The following is a 24,306-nucleotide window of genomic DNA, read 5'->3' on the forward strand; positions in this document are numbered from 1 at the left end:
CCGAATGTTGTTTCTGTAGCCCTGGACAATTCTACCTCCATAATATAATACATTAACCGTGCTTTACGTGAACCTCATCAAGACAATAGCGAGGACGATAGAACTGTAATTTCCCGTGTTGAGTGAATGCAGCAGAGGCAAGACACCAGACCAATCAGAGAGTTGCATGGAAATAAAAGTATGCTTGTGTCATTCAAGCGCTCTGTGTGTGTGCGGAAATAGCGCATTTAGTGTGTGTGAGAGAGGAAGAGAGAGAGAGAGGGACCGGTGCCAGCAGCAGGGACCGTGATGTTAGCATCTGGTTAGCTAGCTGCACTAACGGACATACGGAGCTGTTGGTTCCACAACAAGCTGGAGGAGAGCTCTCCTCTCAGACTGAGAGGCTCAGGTGAGCTAAAGGACTCTCTGAGTGTTTAGATAGTTCACTTTAGTCTAAGGCTGCGGCCCCACGAGGACGAAAACGGCTAAACGCATAGGATTAACGCAAACGCAATCGCAAACGGCTTCCGTCCACATGCAATAATTATCCGGATAGTGTCTGCCCACACGAGACCGCTCCGTTTAGCTCCAACCGCTGGAGAAGCTGCAGTACATATGCAGGAGCCTGTAGGTGGCGCTGTAACTTCCTCCACAAAAGCAGCAAAGAAGAAGGTTGTCATGGTTGCCCTTCTGTTTATTCTCCGCGGTGGGGGCGGAGGGAACCGGGCAGAGTTTTTCGCCAGTCAGCGTGTATTAAAGTTGAAATCTTCCGGACAAAATTATAAAAGTCCCGGTCAAAGGTCTTCTTTGTTATTTATTGAGCTTTAAAACAAATGAATAACGACAAATAAACATATTTATAACTAGTTTAGGAAGTTTGAGAGGTAATTAAAATAGCTAAGGGTGATGATCTGACTTGAAGTGTGTGTTTTGCTGCAGAGGGAGGAGCTGCAGGTGAGCAGAGCTGCGTGTCTCCGTCCTGTCAGATTAGACTTCACTCTCGAGAGAAAGATAAATAATCTGAATTCAGGGTGCAGTTTACTTTGACGTGGGGGTGAGCAGCAGAGGTGGGGAGAGGCGGGGCTATTGCCTCATCATTATTGCTGTAGATGTTGCATAAACAACTGTAGCATGGTCAATAGCGTCCGGAGCACGATAGCAACTCTGCGATCCGCCATTGTTGTTGTTGTTGGTGGCGAAACACTTCAGCACTGGCGCGGGGTAAGCGGAGGTGAGCAGAAGAGGTGGGGAGAGGCGGGGCTATTGCGCAATCACTATCAGTGATCTGAAAATGTCCGTATAGGGCGCACACACGGAGCTGTTTGACCCCCCAGAGAGTGGCGTATGCATTTCTATCCACCTTGGGACCCGTTGTCGTTTCCTCAGTCGTTTAGTGCCATATTCGGTCGTCCTCGTGTGGCCGAACGGTCTATATGACACTAAACAGTAACGCAAACGACCGAATTCGTCCTCGTGGGGCCGCAGCCTAAGTTATCTCAGTGGGTCTCAAACGGTTTGGTCACAAATTATTCAAAAGATTATTTCCGCGGCACACCTTCATATGATCATTATCGTTATAAAATAAATAAGAGAATAAAGGAAAAACAGTTATGAAATACTATATGGCAGTAAAACAAGAATACAGTTTGAAAGGGGAGTGATTTGTAAAATATCCATAAAGAAAAAGAACATCTGCTTACAGTTGTGTTTCATCTGGGTGTTGAGAGATGTATCCATAGGTTTCTTAATGTTGCTCTCAAAGTGCACCAGATTGATGCTATTAACCTCAATATTTATTAAAAATCTTCTTGGGGGATCATCCCCCGGACCCCCCTAGAGCAAAGTCCTGCACGGGTCTGATTTTCAAGACCCGCTCCCGCCCCGCGACGTGCAATACCGAACCCGCCCCGCTACCCGCACATATTGCCAATTACGGTACGTCCACACAGCAGCTTTTCAAAAATCTTGAAAATCTTGGAGCTGGGCGTGTCTGAAAGCTTGGGGATTTTTTGCGAGCAACGCGACCAACAACCAATCACATGAATCTCCCGCCCCCGACATACAAAGCAAAAAACCCCTGGGATTTTATGCGAGCAATATATATATATATGTAAACTCCCCAAACAGGCGAAAACCTACCAGTTTCACCCACTGTCTCTGCCACCTCCCTCCATGCCTGGTTCCTCCGGTTTGTATCCCGTTAATAGTTCTGGTCGTAAAGAACCGGGTGATTTGCTACCGTAATTTCTCGTTTGGAATATGAGGAAATGAACTGCGGTCTGGTTCTCCCTGCTTACACGCGGTTTGATTGGCTAGCGCTTCTACTGTCAGATTTGCATAAACAGGATTTGATTGGCTGACGCTTCCAGCTCAGCTTCAAAAGTTAAACATTGCTCAACTTTTGAATCCTGAAAATCCTGGAAATCTTCGCTTCGCTCCCCCACAATGCAGTTCGGCGAAAAGCGAGGCAAAGTGACGTCATCCCCATTCAAAGTCAATGGGCAGAGAAGCGTTGGAAGATTTGTTTAAAGCTGCTGTGTGGACGTGCCGTTAGTTCCGCAACCCGACCCGTCGGCACAAGATCCGCAACCCGACCCGAACCCGCATATATATGAGCACTGAAAACGTGCAATTATTAACACACGCAGTTGCATATTTGTCTCAAAAAGCGTGGGATGTTGGTTATTTTCTCCATCTAGGATGACACCGAAAGCCTCCCAGACGTTGGATTTCGCTCTTGAGGAAGTGTTATTGAAAATGCTGTATTCTCCGCTAGAGAGCTTCACCTCAGCCATTTAGAATGTGGCGGGCACAGCAGCAGATTGATGCGCTGCAGAGGTTATGATTATGCGCGGTCCCGCGGGGGAGAGGTCTGAGGATTTTAATCATTAAACTAATTTATTATTATTTTAATATATTTATTATGCAATACCCGCGACCCGACCCGCATCATCTTTGTTTTACCCAGAACCGAACCCGGAAAAAAGCGCGGGTACCCGACCCGATGCAGGACTCTGCCCTAGAGGAGGTCAGGTCCGCTCCCCACTCGTAAAAAATAGCACTTTACTCCTGCCTATATGCCGCGTGCTGATTATCGAGCCTTCATTGTAACAGTCGCGGGTGTACTGTGTGTTTGCGTGTGGGGAGTGCTTTTGTGCGTGCTCTATAGTGCCCGTAAGAGTGTTCACTGGAGTCCAGCACCTCAGCACCCCCACTCAAAATACCTTCCCGCGCCTCTGAGTCAGCTTATTATAAAAGTCTATGAAAACGTCTACTTAGTTCTTCAATTATTACTCCAGTAGACATTGTTCTTACAAGTTTATACAGTATGAAGTTGCCATGGTCCATTATGGTCCTATTTACGGTAAAAAATACGATTTACGGGTATCCTTCACGATGTGGTTACCTTGTTAATTAGGTTTTCGCCACTGCAGAGTTGTCCAAATTGTTTGTTTGTGTTTTCGTCTTTTTTTACTAAGATGGCAATGGCCAAATAACAAGATGGCAAAGACGAAAGGACATTTCTTCTTATAGTCTATGGGTTCTGCATCCATTTTGGAGCTTTTTTCGGTCGATCTTGATTCATAAATCTAAAGATGTTATGAAAATGCCATGCTGAATCATTGAAAGGGAACATTGTGATTTTAAGGGGTACATTGATATGCTTTGATGTAAGTGCAGTTTAAAAACCTGACTTCATTAAGTCCTGTATTGGAATAACATTTAATTTCCCATGAATGTACGTATGATGAGGAAACATTGAGGGTGAGGGGCGGAGGGAAGAAATGGGACACGGTGTAAGATGAGTCTGCACCATTTGCATTTCAGCAATAAATTCAGGGTTAGTAGTGAGAGTCACTTGGAGTGGAGGCAAACCACCGCTGCAGTGCGGGTAATTGTGTGAATGTGTGAAACATGCGCCTTTAAGGACGACTAATAGAAGGTGGTTGGGGTTCAGGTTGCTTGCAGAGTTGGCTCTCACTGTCTATAGCCAAAAACAAAGGGGAAGTCTTATCTGAAATAGACTGGTTTAGTGTGAGAAATATTAATTGAAATGTCCACCAACCTTGTTTAATACTCCCAAACCGGGCTGCCTGTACACACACATACATTCACAACAAGAACTTGACAATTCCTCACTTCATCATCTCAGTGTTTGATTTATCTTCTTACTTGGACAACATTTTAAACTCTTAAATAAAGCACACACATTTTGCCGTGACCTATATCATGATAAAAAAGAGTTCAGTGAGTAGCAGGTGCCACGCAGTCATTGTGCCAGCAGAGAAAGAGCAGAGTGCTGCTGAGTGCTGCTGCCTGAGCAGGCTGCAGAGAAAGGCCTTGGAGAGGCACTGGGGAGAGAGTGCACCATTCAACTGAATCATCATGGCCATCAATGTAATGAGGGCAGATCGGTCCTGAGCAAAGAAAAGGCAAGGAGGGGGAAGAGGGAGTTGGTTACATGGAGTAACAGTGGGAGGGGGAAGGGGAGGGAAAGCGATGGGACAGAGAGAAAGGAAAAAAATTGATATAGAATAAAGCATGGGAGGAGAAGAAAAAGTTGCAGTTAAAGGGATAAGGACTAAGGGGCTATAGGAAAACATGGGGACTATTGGGAAATGCTTGACTCAGCTTGGCAAAAACATAACGTTTATTTTTCCACCACAGTGCTTACATGAAAACATCAGATGCTGAAATACACAGAGTCAAGTGAAAGGAGGACAACTGCTGGGCACTCAAGACTCTGGCTCTCAAACTATAATCATAAAACAATAGGGAAGGAAGACGAAAGATTGACTATTAGGGAACACGAAGAAAGGCAGTTAATGAAAGAAAGAACAATTTACCTTATTTATCATTGCACCAGAACAGGGGAAACTATGGACCAGCAAGGGTGTCTCTAATTTCTAAATGTTGTTCATAGCAGGGTCCTGATATTTAATTAAACTGCCATTTCCGTGATTTAGTCCATTAGCTTCTCATTCTCATAACATTTCCAACTCTGTCATTTTCCACCGCAGTGACAACCTGGGCTATTGTTTGCGATCAGAGAAGCTGAACTTCCAAGAGGTCGTTACTCATTTCTGGCATTCGTCTCGGCTCCGGAACAGAAAGTCATAAATTATTTCCCTCACACGTAATCCCAGTGCCAGAGCCGTGTGTCAATCAATTTGGAGACACTCCCGGCCCCCTCACGTCAGTTCCGTCACGTCCGACCCAGCGGATCATCTATCAGTGGGCGATCGTCCGTTTGGATGGATACCCTCTGTTATTACCCTCACGTCTTTGGCCCACAGCTGAATCACAATTGCAGAGTCAGTGAAGAGCCAGGAAGCTGAAAGGGCTGAGCCTGGGTAACAAGCTCTGGGGTGGGTAATTAATGCCTCCATTTCCCCGATGGTATTGTCAGGGGGGGATGTGGCATTGATCAGAGTGGGATCAGGCCGGAGGGAAGTGGGCAACAGGCCGAGGGCACCGCAGGGGGGATTAAGTCAGAATGTGGAACAGAAAAAGGGATGGACGGATTGAGAGGTAAACGCTAGAGAGAAAAAGTAGAGAAGGGGGGGAAGGTGGTTCTAATCCTGGCAGAGTTGTTCTTCGACAGATAGGTCTTCCGCTGGGGACGGCTCCTCTGTCAAAAACCCTTCAGCTCAGAGTGACATTCTGTTGGGCTCTTCTATCAGAATTGTAAAGCAGATACTTCTAGAGGGAGAAAAACTCAAAAGCTGCCTTTTATAGATTTAATAGATTTCCATACTTGTTGCTGACAACCTCCACAACCCACTATTCAACATTTCCGCAATAAGATCACAGAAAGGTCGTAGAAGCAAAGTAGCATATGCGGTCATTCAAATGAAAAAACACAACCCCCTGTAATGGTGCGTCACCTTAACAAATGTAAGTGCTCACATAACCAGAACTGCACTATAATAGCAAGAAGTCGGGGAAAAATCCAATTGACACTGTGAAACAACATAATCCGCACTTTCGTCCACCCTGAGGGACTTGGCCACCACGTGTTAAAGGACGCAGTGCAATATAAGAAAATCTGAAAAAGCCACGAGCCCCACGGGAGTGAGTGGAGTGACCGTGGCAGCCACCATCGCTCTTACTGCCACGTCTTTAGCTGTAGTCTCTGTGACCCTGTCTGCGTTTGCCTGTGAGGCAAAGCCCGGCGCTGTTGACGATAAAACAAACAGACAGCTTCCATTTATACAGTCAGGTGTCATGACAAGGGATAAACAGCCGGCCTGCTTGGGGCCTCTTGAGAAACAGTCTACACTAATAGCGGGGGCTATCATCATCCTCATCCTCAAGATCAACCTCGTGATCATCATCATCAAGAGCAGCAATAGCGGTGTTGGCCAGAGCTCTTGGGTGCCTGCTGGGAAGCGGACGAGTACTGACTCTGATTGGACAAAACTCAAGGGCTGCACTGTTTACTTTTCCGGGCTGCATTCATTCGTGTCACTGAATTAATCGAGTAAAAAAAAAGCCAATTGCCAAAAACATTGCTTGGGAAGAGGGGGGCGTGCAGGAAAAAAAAGAACATTCACAGACAGAGAGGGAGAGGCGGCAGTGGCAAGCATGCAGCGGGAATGACAAGAGCGTTGCTGTCATCGCGAGGGATGAAAAACAGCACCTCGCTGACGAGGCGAGGCAGCGGCTGCCTCTTGCGCCAGCGAGGAAGGGGATGCGCAGGGACCACGAACGCAATTATCTTCACGCCAGCTTTGTTGTTTGTCAGAACTGGCACGCATTAAAAGACTTGGGTCAGTGGGTGTACTGATTATATGACACCCGGAGAGCCTTTGGGGTGGACAAGAGGCAGCCAGCCGGGAGTCATTACCAAACCAAATAGACTTCTCGTTTATTTTTCCGTCGGGGCAAAGCATCAACGGGAATAAACAATGGCTGATAGATACTCAATCACCAAATCCGTGCACCCTTGCAGGGGGTGTTTGGTTTTTTCGGTGAAGATCCAATTACAAAGTCCGGGCATCAAATCACGAGAAATAAGGCTTCACATGTGAGGTGTTTGTGAATCCAAAAAAAGGTTGTCAGGAAACCCTTAGGACAAGGTTCAGAAATGATCTGGTGTCTCGGACTGAAATCACATATGACCACCTGACAGATGGTATAATGTGGGCACAGGGGTTATTTTCTAACAGTGTGAAAATCATCACGCTGGCACATTTCGACATCGCCAGCTGGTCTTTTTCAAAGCATTCCGTCTAATTTAGGCTGGGGGAAAAAGCTATTTTCTTCATTTTGTCATGCCTCTCCAGAGTGTCACTGTCTTGCCCTGAGTGTAAAGCTGTGTGAGAAATTCTGAAAGCTGGTACTTACTAGCGGCTATACCTGTTGACAACCTGCAATCTCCGTGCCAGACATAGACGACCGCCGACACTGGCAGCACACTGCCCACTGTCTGCTGGTCCAGTGCCAAGGGTCTTAACAAGGTGGAAAACCACGGGTGAGAAGTGCTTCCTCTACACATGACTAGATATGCCAAAAAAGCAGAAGGAAAAATCCACACCAGTAACTCCAGGTTTACAAATCTAAATCTGTGAACAAGATCACCAAAATAAACTTCTTAAAAGCTTCATCATGCTTCAGGCGTAAACTGTATTCGTACTAACTGTTTTCTGAGCATATCTAGAGGCAAAGCTGTTGATTACAGTCAGTGTTTCGAGATGTACAATGACCATTTTGCAATTGTACAATTTGTGGTTAGTTTAAAGGTCACCTATTGTGCAAAATCCACTTTTTCGTGTCTTTTATACAAAAATATGTGTCACGTCAGTGTTAAGAGATTCGTACGTTTCCGGAAAAAAGTTACTCTCTTTTTGTCCCGATCCATTTATATCAAAACCTGTTCGGAAATAAGCTGGTCAGATGTTGGCCACTTTTTTGGGGGGTTGTGCAACCATTAGTAGCCAAGGTAACACCAACCCACATTATCACCTGAATCTCTCATAGCACCATTGTGGTTTTTTTTTAACCAATCTTCTTGTAGGGGTGTGGCCAGCAGCAGCTCATTAGCATTTAAAGCTACAGACCCAGAATCAGCCCTTTTGAAACACTGCTGAACCAGAGGGGTTAATAGCATGCTACAATGCATGATCTGTGTGTTACTGTCAGCAAACGCTTCAGAGACATGTTTTGTATATATCTGAGACCTATAATATATTGTTAAAAAAGACTATAGATAACCTTTATGTCTTTGCTGCCTCGTTTAAATGTATCTCCGGATGGCAAAATGTGGATTCTTTGTTTATATTTACACATCTTTTTTCATGTGTGTACTTTCCAGATAATCATACTTTGTGTGGGCTTTGCTATTGCTGAACATGAATCACAATCACGGCTATGATCAACAGGCTTCCAGTCATTCTTATGTGTAATGTTAATTTACATATACTATGCTATAAGATAATTTGGTAGACTGATGGACACATCCCCTTCCACACAACATTTGCTTTAAAGAAAGAAAAAAAAAGATGAATACATTTGCAGGCCTTTCAAAAATCGTTTGAATACATGCTTTAGTACCATTCCTGTTTATGACTGGATACGATGTATTTCCTCAATACACAATCATTTTTAAGTGCATTTTACGCCAGTTTAATATGTGTTGCAGGGCTGGTAGTAGTAACACTTGATATATAAGCGATATAGAAAGTCTATGACATATTTTTCTTTAGAGACCATTTATGTCTGTACAAAATGAGATGTTCAGATGTGGTCTGAATGACAACAGGAAACTGCCATCCATCCATTGGCAGATCGCATAGCTAAAACGGGACTGCAGAAGTTAGGAATTAAAAAAAAAGAGACAAAGAAAAGCTTGAAAACATTCTCACTTACATTACATAGACAGTGTAAAATAGATGCCACCATATTTTCCCAACGACAGCCACCCTGAAGTGACGGATCAATCCTCCATCCAGCTTGTCAGTAGCTGTCAGAGGTGGGAGAAGTACTCTCATTTCATTTCCATCTTTATTTCGAACAGATTAAAAAAACAAATGTGAACATTTTTAGAATACAGTATTTATCTATATTCATAATAATATTTATATGTTCAACCAAAATGTTTATATTAATAATTATAATAAATCATCACTCTGATCTTGTACTTAAGTAAAAGTAGAAGTACCAATGTGTAGGAATACTATTATACAAGTAAAAGTCCTGCTTTCAAAATGTTACTCAAGTAAAGTATACAGTATTGGTATCAAAATATACTTAAAGTACCAAAAGTAAAATAAGTTATTACGCCTAGAGGCCCATTTCAGAATCATAGGACATTACTGGATTATGATCAGATGTGAAAGAAGTACTCAGATTGTTTACTTAAATAAAAATTATACATTCATGTCAAAATACTTCTTTACATTACATTACATTACATTGCATTTAGCTGACGCTTTTATCCAAAGCGACTTACAATAAGTACATTCGACCAGGAAGACACAACCTTGAGGAAAACAGAATCATATAAGAACAATCGTTTCAAGTGCTGCTCAACTGGCTTTAGATAAGCCAGTCCTTTATTAGTATATAAGTGCTCTGTTAGCAGTTCTTTGTTAGTCATTCTATCGCTCGAAGTGGAGTCGAAAGAGATGAGACAAGTAAAAGTTCTACATTCGTAAGTAAAGGTATAGGTATTAGCAAGAGAAAATATACTTAAATTTTAAAAGTACTAATTCTGCAGAAAATGTCCTCCATGTGATATATTAGTATGTATGTAAAACATTATTAGATTGTTGCATCAAATTGCATTTTACTGACTGAAAAAACATTTTGCAATATATTGTATCATTTTACTTTTTGTACCTCAAACAGTTAGTCCACTAGTTTAATTTTGAGATGCAATTATGTTAAAAGTTTATCAATTTATTTTCAATGCAGTAAAATGACATTATATCCCTTTTACATTTTGTGGACTAAAAGTATTAAGTAGAATTGAATGGTAATACTCAAGTAAAGAACAAGTACTTCAACATTGTCCTTGAGTAAATACTTTGTTACTTCCTACCACTGGTAGCTGTTTAGTTAGCATGTTCATGAGTAATGTGTTGGTTTCTTGTCTAAGCCACAGATGGCTCTTTGGAATGAAAATAGATTTGGAAGTGGGCTTCATGTACACATGCTGCGCAGTGATTTTTCTCAGATAGTATCCAATCAAGCAATTAGTCAAATTGTAACCTTTTAAAGCCTGGATTTTCTTTTCAAGGCAATGCTTCCTACACTACACTTAAATGACAATTCAAAACCTTGGATATTTAATGGTGCTGCAGAACCTAGCTTTTATCCACTTTTCAGAGCATATAATGAAGGGTCCTATTCAGTCAGTTTGTGAAAACGACTCTTTTAACCCCTTAAAGGGATTACTTACGGCTATGAGGAACTTATTCATAGTCAGTGTTACTTATAGTGGATGGCGGTCAACCCACCATTAATTTCAAGAGGTAGACAGGAGAAACAAAGCAATATAGTGCTGTGAAAGGGGCCACAGCCAAATGTATTTTAGCCCGTTCACCTCTTAGTTTAATTAAATTCAGTAATGAGGTACAGGTAAGATAGTATGGGTGGGTACATTTGACCTATAGGCAACTGAATCCATTATTTCTATGCTCCTCGCCTAGATGTAACGGCTTTCATTGCCTGTTGGAAGGGTCCTCCTGACATTAATGTCAACAGTGAAACTATTTTACATATTGGGTACACTGGAACTGATTTTGTTTAAGTTAAGCCTTTATGATGCGTAAAATGTGTGTTGCTGCTACATTACATTGATTTGTGAAGTGCCAATACTTCCACTTTTCCAAAAAGGGTGCGTCATCTATACACACTTTTAATTAAGAGTACTTTATACAATCCCACATCAATCAATCCCTTTAACCCAGGAGGATGGTTAATGGGTTAACTCTTGTAAAAATTCGTAATGCTTTAATCCACATTTGCTCCATTTCAGCATTTCTCCATGGGCACACGCATAGGCGCTGTCAGTTTCTGCCTCTATTGATGGTCCAACTCCCATCACTTCATTTACTAAGAGCAGCATCGCAGACGGGGCCTGCTCATTTCATTTCTATTCCATCTGCAAACTAGTCACCTGTGAAACTAGTTTTTAACCACGATTCGAAAAGTGCACTGGCTCCAAATGTCGACCCCATCCCCTTTATTAGTGTTTATTCCCAACCATAAAAACCGTTGGAGGGGCCACACACTCCCAAGCACGGGTCGTTACATAGTGAAACACCATGGCAGGGTGGCACACTACACTGCGCGTTGAGAAGTGTGTCGGAGAGGAATTAAAGAATACATTTCCCCTTCCAATTAAAAGACGTATTTTGTGCAACGTGAGCGGAGCAAAGGAACATTATCAATGAAGGGAAGAAAACAAACTGTTACAACTCAGGAGGCACAATGATTGAGGCTGGTGGTATGCAATTAAATAGTGCTATTGAGACAGTGCTAATAACTGCAGAACATATAGATGAGAGAAAACAAGGATGTACCTCCCATCTCAACATCTGGGGGAGCAGAAGACTGAAATGTAAACAAACGCGGGAAAATGACTACATCAAAGGAAGATGATGGAAAAAGACTATACGTTTATGTTAGAAGTACATTCTGGGGATAACTATTTACCATCTTTAAACCTGCAAGGTAAAAAAACAAAACAAAGACAAGGCTCTTGGAAAAAAAGAACATCACAGGTTTTATTGAGAAAGAAGATTCCCAGGGTAGGATCCAAATTAAATGTACATATGTAGGGCAAGCACCACACTACTCCCACACTGTATTAAAGCACGTTTGAGTCATCGTTCTTCTTTGCTTCAGCACCTCAAATCATACCGAGTGCGGGGTGAGTGGAGCTTGCTGGCATTGTTAAAAATGTACAATATAAAGCTCGAAGCTAGCAACAAGTGAAGAAAGGTCACAGAAGTGGAAATCAATCGAGTCCTTTTTTATTCATGTGTCAACCCTATGGACATTTTGGAACAATTTAAACTGATATTAGAATAAACTCCGAACCCGACCTATTTTCTCTGCGCTTTCTGGTCCGCACTATGCCTGACTTTTGTACTGCTGGTGCAGCATGAGGACGTCTTCCTGGGAGACCCTGGTCCATCCTTCGCTGTGGACGTGGTACAGGTTGACCTGCCCCCCGCTGTAGGCGTCACGGTACGTGGCCTGGTAGATGGCGCGGCGGCCGAGCTCGCATGCCTCCTCCACGGTCAGGTCCTGTCGCAGGCCACTGTCGATCACGCCGTAAGCGTACATGGAACCAGAGCCGACTGCAAAGAGGTCGCCGCACACCCGGTTCCCCTCGGAGTCGACGTAGTACAGCCCTGGGGACGAATCACAAAAAGGTAGGTGAGGGAGGTGATGGAAAACTGCTGTAGGAGCCATGAAGTGTGAGGGGGGTCGCTGTGTTTTTTTTGTTGACCGCAACTTCGTCATAGCTGGATTATTCTGATTATCTGTTTGTGCACGTTATATTAAGTTGATAATTTGTATTAATTAAGTTCTTGTTTAAAGCTTTTTTGGATCTCAGCATATCATTTTTATATCATTTTTTGGATCATCGGTCCTGGATGGATATCCTCGTGGATTCATCTTCTTATTATACACACATGCATTTCCAAACATCTGGACTACCTATGTTGCAAATGTATTATCTTTTCAATTTACACACGGCATCTATTGCACGTCTGGCCGTCCTGGGAGAGGGATCCCTCCTCTGTTGCTCTCCCTGAGGTTTCTCCCATTTTTCCCTTTAAACTTGGGTTTTCTTTCGGAAGTTTTTCCTTGTACGATGTGAGGGTCTAAGGACAGAGGGTGTCGTATTGTCATACTGATATTCTGTACACACTGTGAAGACCACTCAGACAAATGTAACATTTGTGATATTGGGCTATATAAATAAACATTGATTGATTGATTGATTGATAGCACATCTGAAAAAAAAGAAGCTTCTCAGTCACTTTGTCTCCTGAAGTCAATAGAGAAGGTGATGGAAAACTACCCTAAGGGCGATGTGTTCGATACAAAAGTATCCTCCATTCTCCTGACTCAGGTGTTGAGCTTTGTCTGGAAAACTGAGATGCTGTACATCTAATATGGCCAAACAAACACACACACTATGTTCTCAGGAGAAAGAATATGAACAGCTGCAACCTCTCCAAGTGAAGTAAGGCTGGCAGATACAGTATGAACAGCTGCATCCTCTTCAAGTAAAACGAAGCCGGCCACGGAACCTGCTGACAAGACGCGGGCCGCATCCCTGTGAGCCCTGGGGCCTAGCTCCGGGCTTTATTGATCCTTGCAAACACGCTAAAAATTAACTATCGACCGGCAACCTGAGCTGCACAGGTAACTGCACCTTGCCCCTCAGGAGGGACAGAAAAGATAATAATAGTGTGGCTCGCATCCTGCGGACATGAGATGGGTACAGCACATTCATATCCTTCTACACAGGACATTTCCTTCACCTGTGACACTGGCACTCACCCCACACCAAACCAGACAAACGTGTAATTCAACGTGCACCGCAGACACACAATGCTCTGATGGACCTGTGAGGGACCGTTTCCTCCACGCCGCGCTTTGTGGACGCTTGCGAGACATTTTGTTCCGCGACATGACGCCCTCGCTAGGCCTGATCCCAGAGTGACGTGGAACGGGTGACTAGCACCAGCCTGTGAGCTCGCCCACAGCCAGCCCACAGATGGTAAAAAAGGCTTCTTTTTTTATATAGCGCTTCACAAAAAGGAAACCTGTGAAAATGATACTCCGCACCGACAAACGCAGGAACACATGCATACGAAATTGCTCAATATTCGCCGCTGCCCGCTCATCTCGCACATTAAAAAACACTTTAAAATGCCCTCAGATGGCACATCCCCGCTTGCAGAGTTCCTCAGATAGACTTGCCTGTTAAGGGTAGAGAGCCACTTGCTTTTCTGAAGAGAGGGAGGAAAAAACTCAACATTGCTTTCAACTGGAAAATTGCAGCTTCCTCAGCCTGTCGTTAGCTTGCCATGATAATCATCCAGTGCCTGTCTATCCACGGGGGTAATTTGCCATTCTGAGACCTGTCTGTCTGTTCCTCTTGAAAACTGTAAAGGGACCCGTTTGAAAACATAATAGGCAGGGATGAGAGGGTTTATAAAGGCGGCCTCTTGTGTCGAGTGGCGCGGTTGATGGAGGTGCGCGAGGACTCTTTAGGAGGTCCAAGTTTAGAAGCAGAGCGCCACCGAAAAACCACTTCCCGCATCCATTCCTTTCCGAAACACACCTGGTTCTTTGTGTAGCCCAACGCCAAATTGTTTGGCGGTTCCTGCATTGCAACACTGACGCATGAAGACGATGAGTGCTCAAAAAACAAAAGGGAAAAAAGGGGGCAGTGAAATGTATGAGGCCCACTTAGAACGGAAGCGGGAGGGTAGGGGCTGCCTGGATGGTTTAGCATTGCAGCAGTAGCAGCCAAGAGAGACTCCTTCCACTCTGTCAGTCCACTGACAGGTGCTTAAGGGGACTTCTTTAACAGAGGCCGGTGCAACTGGCTGGACTGACAGCCTTTAGAGGTAGGCGAGGAGCAAAGTGCGATGGATGGGGTGGCAACTAGCATCAAATGCGTGCTTCCCCTTTCCTACGCTTCACCACTGGATCAGGAGTTAAAAGAAAGCCACCGGGGGTATTACATGACGCTCTTTGGAGTGGCTGTAAAACTCACGGCCACTTGGGTCTACTCTGACGAGGTCTCATCTCACACTGCTTTGTTGTCATGGTGGCTGCATCCAATTGAATATCACCATATTGCAAACCCTTCATGGCCTTGTAGCGATGAAGGGGTTATAGAGGATTTGCTGTCAAGCGGTCTCTTTCCATCATCAACTCTGCACTGATTACGAGTGTCACAACATTTATGTTATTACACAGACTCGTATTTGACAAGCTTGTCAACACGGCTTTTATTCGATTTGTAATGTACATGCGGCTTAAGACGCTCCATCATGGGAATAAGCGCTCTTGACAGGATTGTAGCAGGCTAATGAGCTTCCTCGTCTAATCGCGATTGATTTCAATTTACATGACATTTACCTCTCAGTTCAATCGTAAGGCATGGTTGGGGGCCATGGTGGCGCTTATTGAACTTACACAGGGATCATTATTTCCCCAATTGATTGCCTGGGATTTAACTTGTGTCATCTACGTTTGTTGGCATACGGTCAGGCTGTTGATCACACAGGCCCCGTCTGCTTTCCACACAACTCGGTATCGATGTCAGTGGGTGTGCTGCTATTATGGCAATGCGCCCCAAATTGTCCGAGGCTGAGGCCCCAACGTCCATCATAGCACCAAAGCTCTCCTCGCCTGGACATGCAGTCCCAGCATAATTGATTTCCTATTACTGTGTCACACTGGCAGCCTCTTTAAAACACACGTTATGTGATGTATGTGGCATCCCAAATACATGGCTCAAAAGTGCAAAGAGCAGAGTTAAAAAGGCTGCAGTGCCATCTAGTTGGGATAATCTGGGAACTACAGGCTGTACTTAGACAAATCTAAACAGCACATGTAACTGGAAAAAACTTGATAGTTCAAGGGATCATTGCATTTTAATAGAAAATACATTTACTCATGAATTTGGATAGAAAATAGTTTCATATCGAGATTAACTGATAACTTGCAACTGCAACAAAAGGACATACATAAAACTTGATATCACACAGCCAATCACTCACATTCAATTCCTCCTGTCTAAGGAATAGTGCAGGTGTTTCATCACTAAAATCAACCACACTGCGCTTTTAAAAGAGTTGATTATTGCGATCACTGTGGGAGCTGTAAATCTGAATTATATATAGATTATTACAAAATCAAAAAAATATATAAAATAACTGACTACATGTAACATTTCACATTTCATTAGGTTGGAGTTACAGCAGATCCATAAGAGAGTGAATCCTTTGTTAATTAAAACCAATTAGAATGATTAGGTTGATTGAGTCAATTGACTGAACCTTTTCAATACCTGATTATTGTTTAAGGAATTATTGTTATTGAAAAATGGCAAACATTTGCTGTGAGGATTCTGTTTTTTGTCAATTGAAATGATAATGTTTTTTGGATTGTTGGTTAGACACAACAAGACATTAAAGACGTCACGTTGGGCTCTTCGATATTAGGAAACTCAAGTTATTAGTTGAAATGAATACAATAAGAAAGGAATATTTTATTGAAAAAGTTACATTTAGTTTTAAATCCTAAATTACATTGTGAACCCTACCTGTAGCCTAAGTGAAATTCAAAAACTAATTAAATATAAAACAACAAAAAGATACTATTTATTTTGTTTGGAATACTGATGCCATCTCAAAATATATATTTTTTTATGTATCTTCATAGAAGGTTTGTAGACAGGTTAAGTATTTAAATGAGGCTCCCTTCCTCAATAGCATACTAATAAACACCAAATCCGTAATGTTAACTTTGTGGACATACTATGCTATGACTTTTTCCAAAAAATAAATGTTAAGTATTTTTGAATTCATGATATTTTTAACCTACTAAACTTTGTTTTTAGTAGAAATATAATTTTGGTTAATATCCTTAAGTGGGATATATGCACATATAAATAGCTCTTATATTTACCTGGTCCTCTCTTGTCCCAGCCGCACACCATGGTTCCCATGCTGAGGCCCATGCCCTTGTACTGGTACACCATGTTGGCGAGCAGCTTGGAGGCGGCTGCCACAGAGATGCGCTCCTTGTTGCGTAGCTCGTAGATTCGGCACTGGCGGGCCAGCAGGCGCTCCCAGAAGCTACAGTCTGCGGCTCCTCCAGCCATGGTGCCCAGCAAGTAGGGGTTGATCTCGATCACCTTCTTCACCGTCTGCGAGGCAATGTAGGCGCCCGCTGTGGCCCTGGAGTCCACCGCCACGATGACGCCATGCTGGAACTGAGAGCAAACAGCAGGGGGAACACATTAATGAAGCACAGCACAGCAGGAGGGGAACACACACAGAGCAATCACTGATGGATCATTGTGTACTAGGGCTGGACGATATCGTGTCTTGACGATAATCGCGATAGTCACATCGCAGGACGTGCGATTTAAAAAAAAATAACAATTGTATAGCGTTCAAGAAAGGATGGTTTGGAGGGGAAAAACTGTATTTTCTTCAATTCCTGTATGTTTTCATATCGCAGGGGGAGGGATCGCAATGTCAGTTTTTTTCAATATCGTGCAGCCCTATTGTGTACAGTTTAATTAACAATAGAGTGGTGCAGGAATGAGTCCTAAAACACAGAAATAAGTTCGCGTTTGATTCCCTTGTGGTTACGTTTAGAAAAAATGTGGGATGTGTTTTTGGAATTGAAATGTCCACCAACCTTGTTTAATACTCCCAAACCGGGCTGCCTGTACACACACATACATTCACAACAAGAACTTGACAATTCCTCACTTCATCATCTCAGTGTTTGATTTATCTTCTTACTTGGACAACATTTTAAACTCTTAAATAAAGCACACACATTTTGCCGTGACCTATATCATGATAAAAAAGAGTTCAGTGAGTAGCAGGTGCCACGCAGTCATTGTGCCAGCAGAGAAAGAGCAGAGTGCTGCTGAGTGCTGCTGCCTGAGCAGGCTGCAGAGAAAGGCCTTGGAGAGGCACTGGGGAGAGAGTGCACCATTCAACTGAATCATCATGGCCATCAATGTAATGAGGGCAGATCGGTCCTGAGCAAAGAAAAGGCAAGGAGGGGGAAGAGGGAGTTGGTTACATGGAGTAACAGTGGGAGGGGGAAGGGGAGGGAAAGCGATGGGACAGAGAGAAAGGAAAAAAATTGATATAGAATAAAGCATGGGAGGAGAAGAAAAAGTTGCAGTTAAAGGGATAAGGACTAAGGGGCTATAGGAAAACATGGGGACTATTGGGAAATGCTTGACTCAGCTTGGCAAAAACATAACGTTTATTTTTCCACCACAGTGCTTACATGAAAACATCAGATGCTGAAATACACAGAGTCAAGTGAAAGGAGGACAACTGCTGGGCACTCAAGACTCTGGCTCTCAAACTATAATCATAAAACAATAGGGAAGGAAGACGAAAGATTGACTATTAGGGAACACGAAGAAAGGCAGTTAATGAAAGAAAGAACAATTTACCTTATTTATCATTGCACCAGAACAGGGGAAACTATGGACCAGCAAGGGTGTCTCTAATTTCTAAATGTTGTTCATAGCAGGGTCCTGATATTTAATTAAACTGCCATTTCCGTGATTTAGTCCATTAGCTTCTCATTCTCATAACATTTCCAACTCTGTCATTTTCCACCGCAGTGACAACCTGGGCTATTGTTTGCGATCAGAGAAGCTGAACTTCCAAGAGGTCGTTACTCATTTCTGGCATTCGTCTCGGCTCCGGAACAGAAAGTCATAAATTATTTCCCTCACACGTAATCCCAGTGCCAGAGCCGTGTGTCAATCAATTTGGAGACACTCCCGGCCCCCTCACGTCAGTTCCGTCACGTCCGACCCAGCGGATCATCTATCAGTGGGCGATCGTCCGTTTGGATGGATACCCTCTGTTATTACCCTCACGTCTTTGGCCCACAGCTGAATCACAATTGCAGAGTCAGTGAAGAGCCAGGAAGCTGAAAGGGCTGAGCCTGGGTAACAAGCTCTGGGGTGGGTAATTAATGCCTCCATTTCCCCGATGGTATTGTCAGGGGGGGATGTGGCATTGATCAGAGTGGGATCAGGCCGGAGGGAAGTGGGCAACAGGCCGAGGGCACCGCAGGGGGGATTAAGTCAGAATGTGGAACAGAAAAAGGGATGGACGGATTGAGAGGTAAACGCTAGAGAGAAAAAGTAGAGAAGGGGGGAAGGTGGTTCTAATCCTGGCAGAGTTGTTCTTCGACAGATAGGTCTTCCGCTGGGGACGGCTCCTCTGTCAAAAACCCTTCAGCTCAGAGTGACATTCTGTTGGGCTCTTCTATCAGAATTGTAAAGCAGATACTTCTAGAGGGAGAAAAACTCAAAAGCTGCCTTTTATAGATTTAATAGATTTCCATACTTGTTGCTGACAACCTCCACAACCCACTATTCAACATTTCCGCAATAAGATCACAGAAAGGTCGTAGAAGCAAAGTAGCATATGCGGTCATTCAAATGAAAAAACACAACCCCCTGTAATGGTGCGTCACCTTAACAAATGTAAGTGCTCACATAACCAGAACTGCACTATAATAGCAAGAAGTCGGGGAAAAATCCAATTGACACTGTGAAACAACATAATCCGCACTTTCGTCCACCCTGAGGGACTTGGCCACCACGTGTTAAAGGACGCAGTGCCATATAAGAAAATCTGAAAAAGCCACGAGCCCCACGGGAGTGAGTGGAGTGACCGTGGCAGCCACCATCGCTCTTACTGCCACGTCTTAGCTGTAGTCTCTGTGACCCCTGTCTGCCGTTTGCCTGTGAGGCAAAGCCCGGCGCTGTTGACGATAAACAAACAGACAGCTTCCATTTATACAGTCAGGTGTCATGACAAGGGATACAACAGCCGGCCTGCTTGGGGCCTCTTGAGAAACAGTCTACACTAATAGCGGGGCTATCATCATCCTCATCCTCAGATCAACCTCGTGATCATCATCATCAAGAGCAGCAATAGCGGTGTTGGCCAGAGCTCTTGGGTGCCTGTGGGAAGCGGACGAGTAAATGACTCTGATTGGACAAAACTCAAGGGCTGCACTGTTTACTTTCCGGGCGCATTCATTCGTGGTCACTGAATTAATCGAGTAAAAAAAAAGCCAATTGCCAAAAACATTGCTTGGGAAGAGGGGGGCGTGCAGGAAAAAAAGAACATTCACAGACAGAGAGGGAGAAGGCGGCAGTGGCAAGCATGCAGCGGGAATGACAAGAGCGTTGCTGTCATCGCGAGGGATGAAAAACAGCACCTCGCTGACGAGGCGAGGCAGCGGCTGCCTCTTGCGCCAGCGAGGAAGGGGATGCGCAGGGACCACGAACGCAATTATCTTCACGCCAGCTTTGTTGTTGTCAGAACTGGCACGCATTAAAAGACTTGGGTCAGTGGGTTGTACTGATTATATGACACCCGGAGAGCCTTTGGGGTGGACAAGAGGCAGCCAGCCGGGAGTCATTACCAAACCAAATAGACTTCTCGTTTATTTTTCCGTCGGGGCAAAGCATCAACGGGAATAAACAATGGCTGATAGATACTCAATCACCAATCGTGCACCCTTGCAGGGGGTGTTTGGTTTTTTCGGTGAAGATCCAATTACAAAGTCCGGGCATCAAATCACGAGAAATAAGGCTTCACATGTGAGGTGTTGTGAATCCAAAAAAAGGTTGTCAGGAAACCCTTAGGACAAGGTTCAGAAATGATCTGGTGTCTCGGACTGAAACTCACATATGACCACCTGACAGATGGTATAATGTGGGCACGGGGTTTATTTTCTAACAGTGTGAAAATCATCACGCTGGCACATTTCGACATCGCCAGCTGGTCTTTTTCAAAGCATTCCGTCTAATTTAGGCTGGGGGAAAAAGCTATTTTCTTCATTTTGTCATGCCTCTCCAGAGTGTCACTGTCTTGCCCTGAGTGTAAAGCTGTCTGTGAGAAATTCTGAAAGCCTGGTACTTACTAGCGGCTATACCTGTTGACAACCTGCAATCTCCGTGCCAGACATAGACGACCGCCGACACTGGCAGCACACTGCCCACTGTCTGCTGGTCCAGTGCCAAGGGTCTTAACAAGGTGGAAAACACGGGTGAGAAGTGCTTCCTCTACACATGACTAGATATGCCAAAAAAGCAGAAGGAAAATCCACACCAGTAACTCCAGGTTTACAAATCTAAATCTGTGAACAAGATCACCAAAATAAACTTCTTAAAAGCTTCATCATGCTTCAGGCGTAAACTGTATTCGTACTAACTGTTTTCTGAGCATATCTAGAGGCAAAGCTGTTGATTACAGTCAGTGTTTCGAGATGTACAATGACCATTTTGCAATTGTACAATTTGTGGTTAGTTTAAAGGTCACCTATTGTGCAAAATCCACTTTTTCGTGTCTTTTATACAAAAATATGTGTCACGTCAGTGTTAAGAGATTCGTACGTTTCCGGAAAAAAGTTACTCTCTTTTTGTCCCGATCCATTTATATCAAAACCTGTTCGGAAATAAGCTGGTCAGATGTTGGCCACTTTTTTGGGGGGTTGTGCAACCATTAGTAGCCAAGGTAACACCAACCCACATTATCACCTGAATCTCTCATAGCACCATTGTGGTTTTTTTTAACCAATCTTCTTGTAGGGGTGTGGCCAGCAGCAGCTCATTAGCATTTAAAGCTACAGACCCAGAATCAGCCCTTTTGAAACACTGCTGAACCAGAGGGGTTAATAGCATGCTACAATGCATGATCTGTGTGTTACTGTCAGCAAACGCTTCAGAGACATGTTTTGTATATATCTGAGACCTATAATATATTGTTAAAAAAGACTATAGATAACCTTTATGTCTTTGCTGCCTCGTTTAAATGTATCTCCGGATGGCAAAATGTGGATTCTTTGTTTATATTTACACATCTTTTTTCATGTGTGTACTTTCCAGATAATCATACTTTGTGTGGGCTTTGCTATTGCTGAACATGAATCACAATCACGGCTATGATCAACAGGCTTCCAGTCATTCTTATGTGTAATGTTAATTTACATATACCTATGCTATAAGATAATTTGGTAGACTGATGGACACATCCCCTTCCACACAACATTTGCTTTAAAGAAGAAAAAAAAGATGAATACATTTGCAGGCCTTTCAAAAATCGTTTGAATACATGCTTTAGTACCATTCCTGTTTATGACTGGATACGATGTATTTCCTCAATACACAATCATTTTTAAGTGCATTTTACGCCAGTTAATATGTGTTGCAGGGCTGGTAGTAGTAACACTTGATATATAAGCGATATAGAAAGTCTATGACATATTTTTCTTTAGAGACCATTTATGTCTGTACAAAATGAGATGTTCAGATGTGGTCTGAATGACAACAGGAAACTGCCATCCATCCATTGGCAGATCGATAGCTAAACGGGACTGCAGAAGTTAGGAATTAAAAAAAAGAGACAAAGAAAAGCTTGAAAACATTCTCACTTACATTACATAGACAGTTGTAAAATAGATGCCACCATATTTTCCCAACGACAGCCACCTGAAGTGACGGATCAATCCTCCATCCAGCTTGTCAGTAGCTGTCAGAGGTGGGAGAAGTACTCTCATTTCATTTCCATCTTTATTTCGAACAGATTAAAAAAACAAATGTGAACATTTTTAGAATACAGTATTTATCTATATTCATAATAATATTTATATGTTCAACCAAATGTTTATATTAATAATTATAATAAATCATCACTCTGATCTTGTACTTAAGTAAAAGTAGAAGTACCAATGTGTAGGAATACTATTATACAAGTAAAAGTCCTGCTTTCAAAATGTTACTCAAGTAAAGTATACAGTATTGGTATCAAAATATACTTAAAGTACCAAAAGTAAAATAAGTTATTACGCCTAGAGGCCCATTTCAGAATCATAGGACATTACTGGATTATGATCAGATGTGAAAGAAGTACTCAGATTGTTTACTTAAATAAAAATTATACATTCATGTCAAAATACTTCTTTACATTACATTACATTACATTGCATTTAGCTGACGCTTTTATCCAAAGCGACTTACAATAAGTACATTCGACCAGGAAGACACAACCTTGAGGAAAACAGAATCATATAAGAACAATCGTTTCAAGTGCTGCTCAACTGGCTTTAGATAAGCCAGTCCTTTATTAGTATATAAGTGCTCTGTTAGCAGTTCTTTGTTAGTCATTCTATCGCTCGAAGTGGAGTCGAAAGAGATGAGACAAGTAAAAGTTCTACATTCGTAAGTAAAGGTATAGGTATTAGCAAGAGAAAATATACTTAAATTTTAAAAGTACTAATTCTGCAGAAAATGTCCTCCATGTGATATATTAGTATGTATGTAAAACATTATTAGATTGTTGCATCAAATTGCATTTTACTGACTGAAAAAACATTTTGCAATATATTGTATCATTTTACTTTTTGTACCTCAAACAGTTAGTCCACTAGTTTAATTTTGAGATGCAATTATGTTAAAAGTTTATCAATTTATTTTCAATGCAGTAAATGACATTATATCCCTTTTACATTTTGTGGACTAAAAGTATTAAGTAGAATTGAATGGTAATACTCAAGTAAAGAACAAGTACTTCAACATTGTCCTTGAGTAAATACTTTGTTACTTCCTACCACTGGTAGCTGTTTAGTTAGCATGTTCATGAGTAATGTGTTGGTTTCTTGTCTAAGCCACAGATGGCTCTTTGGAATGAAAATAGATTTGGAAGTGGGCTTCATGTACACATGCTGCGCAGTGATTTTCTCAGATAGTATCCAATCAAGCAATTAGTCAAATTGTAACCTTTTAAAGCCTGGATTTTCTTTTCAAGGCAATGCTTCCTACACTACACTTAAATGACAATTCAAAACCTTGGATATTTAATGGTGCTGCAGAACCTAGCTTTTATCCACTTTTCAGAGCATATAATGAAGGGTCCTATTCAGTCAGTTTGTGAAAACGACTCTTTTAACCCCTTAAAGGGATTACTTACGGCTATGAGGAACTTATTCATAGTCAGTGTTACTTATAGTGGATGGCGGTCAACCCACCATTAATTTCAAGAGGTAGACAGGAGAAACAAAGCAATATAGTGCTGTGAAAGGGGCCACAGCCAAATGTATTTTAGCCCGTTCACCTCTTAGTTTAATTAAATTCAGTAATGAGGTACAGGTAAGATAGTATGGGTGGGTACATTTGACCTATAGGCAACTGAATCCATTATTTCTATGCTCCTCGCCTAGATGTAACGGCTTTCATTGCCTGTTGGAAGGGTCCTCCTGACATTAATGTCAACAGTGAAACTATTTTACATATTGGGTACACTGGAACTGATTTTGTTTAAGTTAAGCCTTTATGATGCGTAAAATGTGTGTTGCTGCTACATTACATTGATTTGTGAAGTGCCAATACTTCCACTTTTCCAAAAAGGGTGCGTCATCTATACACACTTTTAATTAAGAGTACTTTATACAATCCCACATCAATCAATCCCTTTAACCCAGGAGGATGGTTAATGGGTTAACTCTTGTAAAAATTCGTAATGCTTTAATCCACATTTGCTCCATTTCAGCATT

General features: G+C 42.6%; 1 protein-coding gene across 1 annotated transcript; it reads right to left on the bottom strand.

Annotated features, from left to right (window-relative positions):
* Positions 1-11,687: 11,687 nt before the first annotated feature.
* On the bottom strand, positions 11,688-16,964 carry LOC117442577 (proteasome subunit beta type-5-like). Its single transcript, XM_034078543.2, has 2 exons — positions 16,657-16,964; positions 11,688-12,347 (listed from the first exon to the last, which is right to left on the bottom strand). Exons 1-2 carry the CDS (start codon positions 16,850-16,852, stop codon positions 12,064-12,066), a joined length of 480 nt encoding a protein of 159 aa, XP_033934434.1. The 5' UTR covers positions 16,853-16,964; the 3' UTR covers positions 11,688-12,063.
* Positions 16,965-24,306: the final 7,342 nt, after the last annotated feature.

This window comes from Pseudochaenichthys georgianus, unplaced genomic scaffold (genome assembly GCF_902827115.2).
Source record: "Pseudochaenichthys georgianus unplaced genomic scaffold, fPseGeo1.2 scaffold_443_arrow_ctg1, whole genome shotgun sequence".
NCBI lineage: Eukaryota > Metazoa > Chordata > Actinopteri > Perciformes > Channichthyidae > Pseudochaenichthys > Pseudochaenichthys georgianus.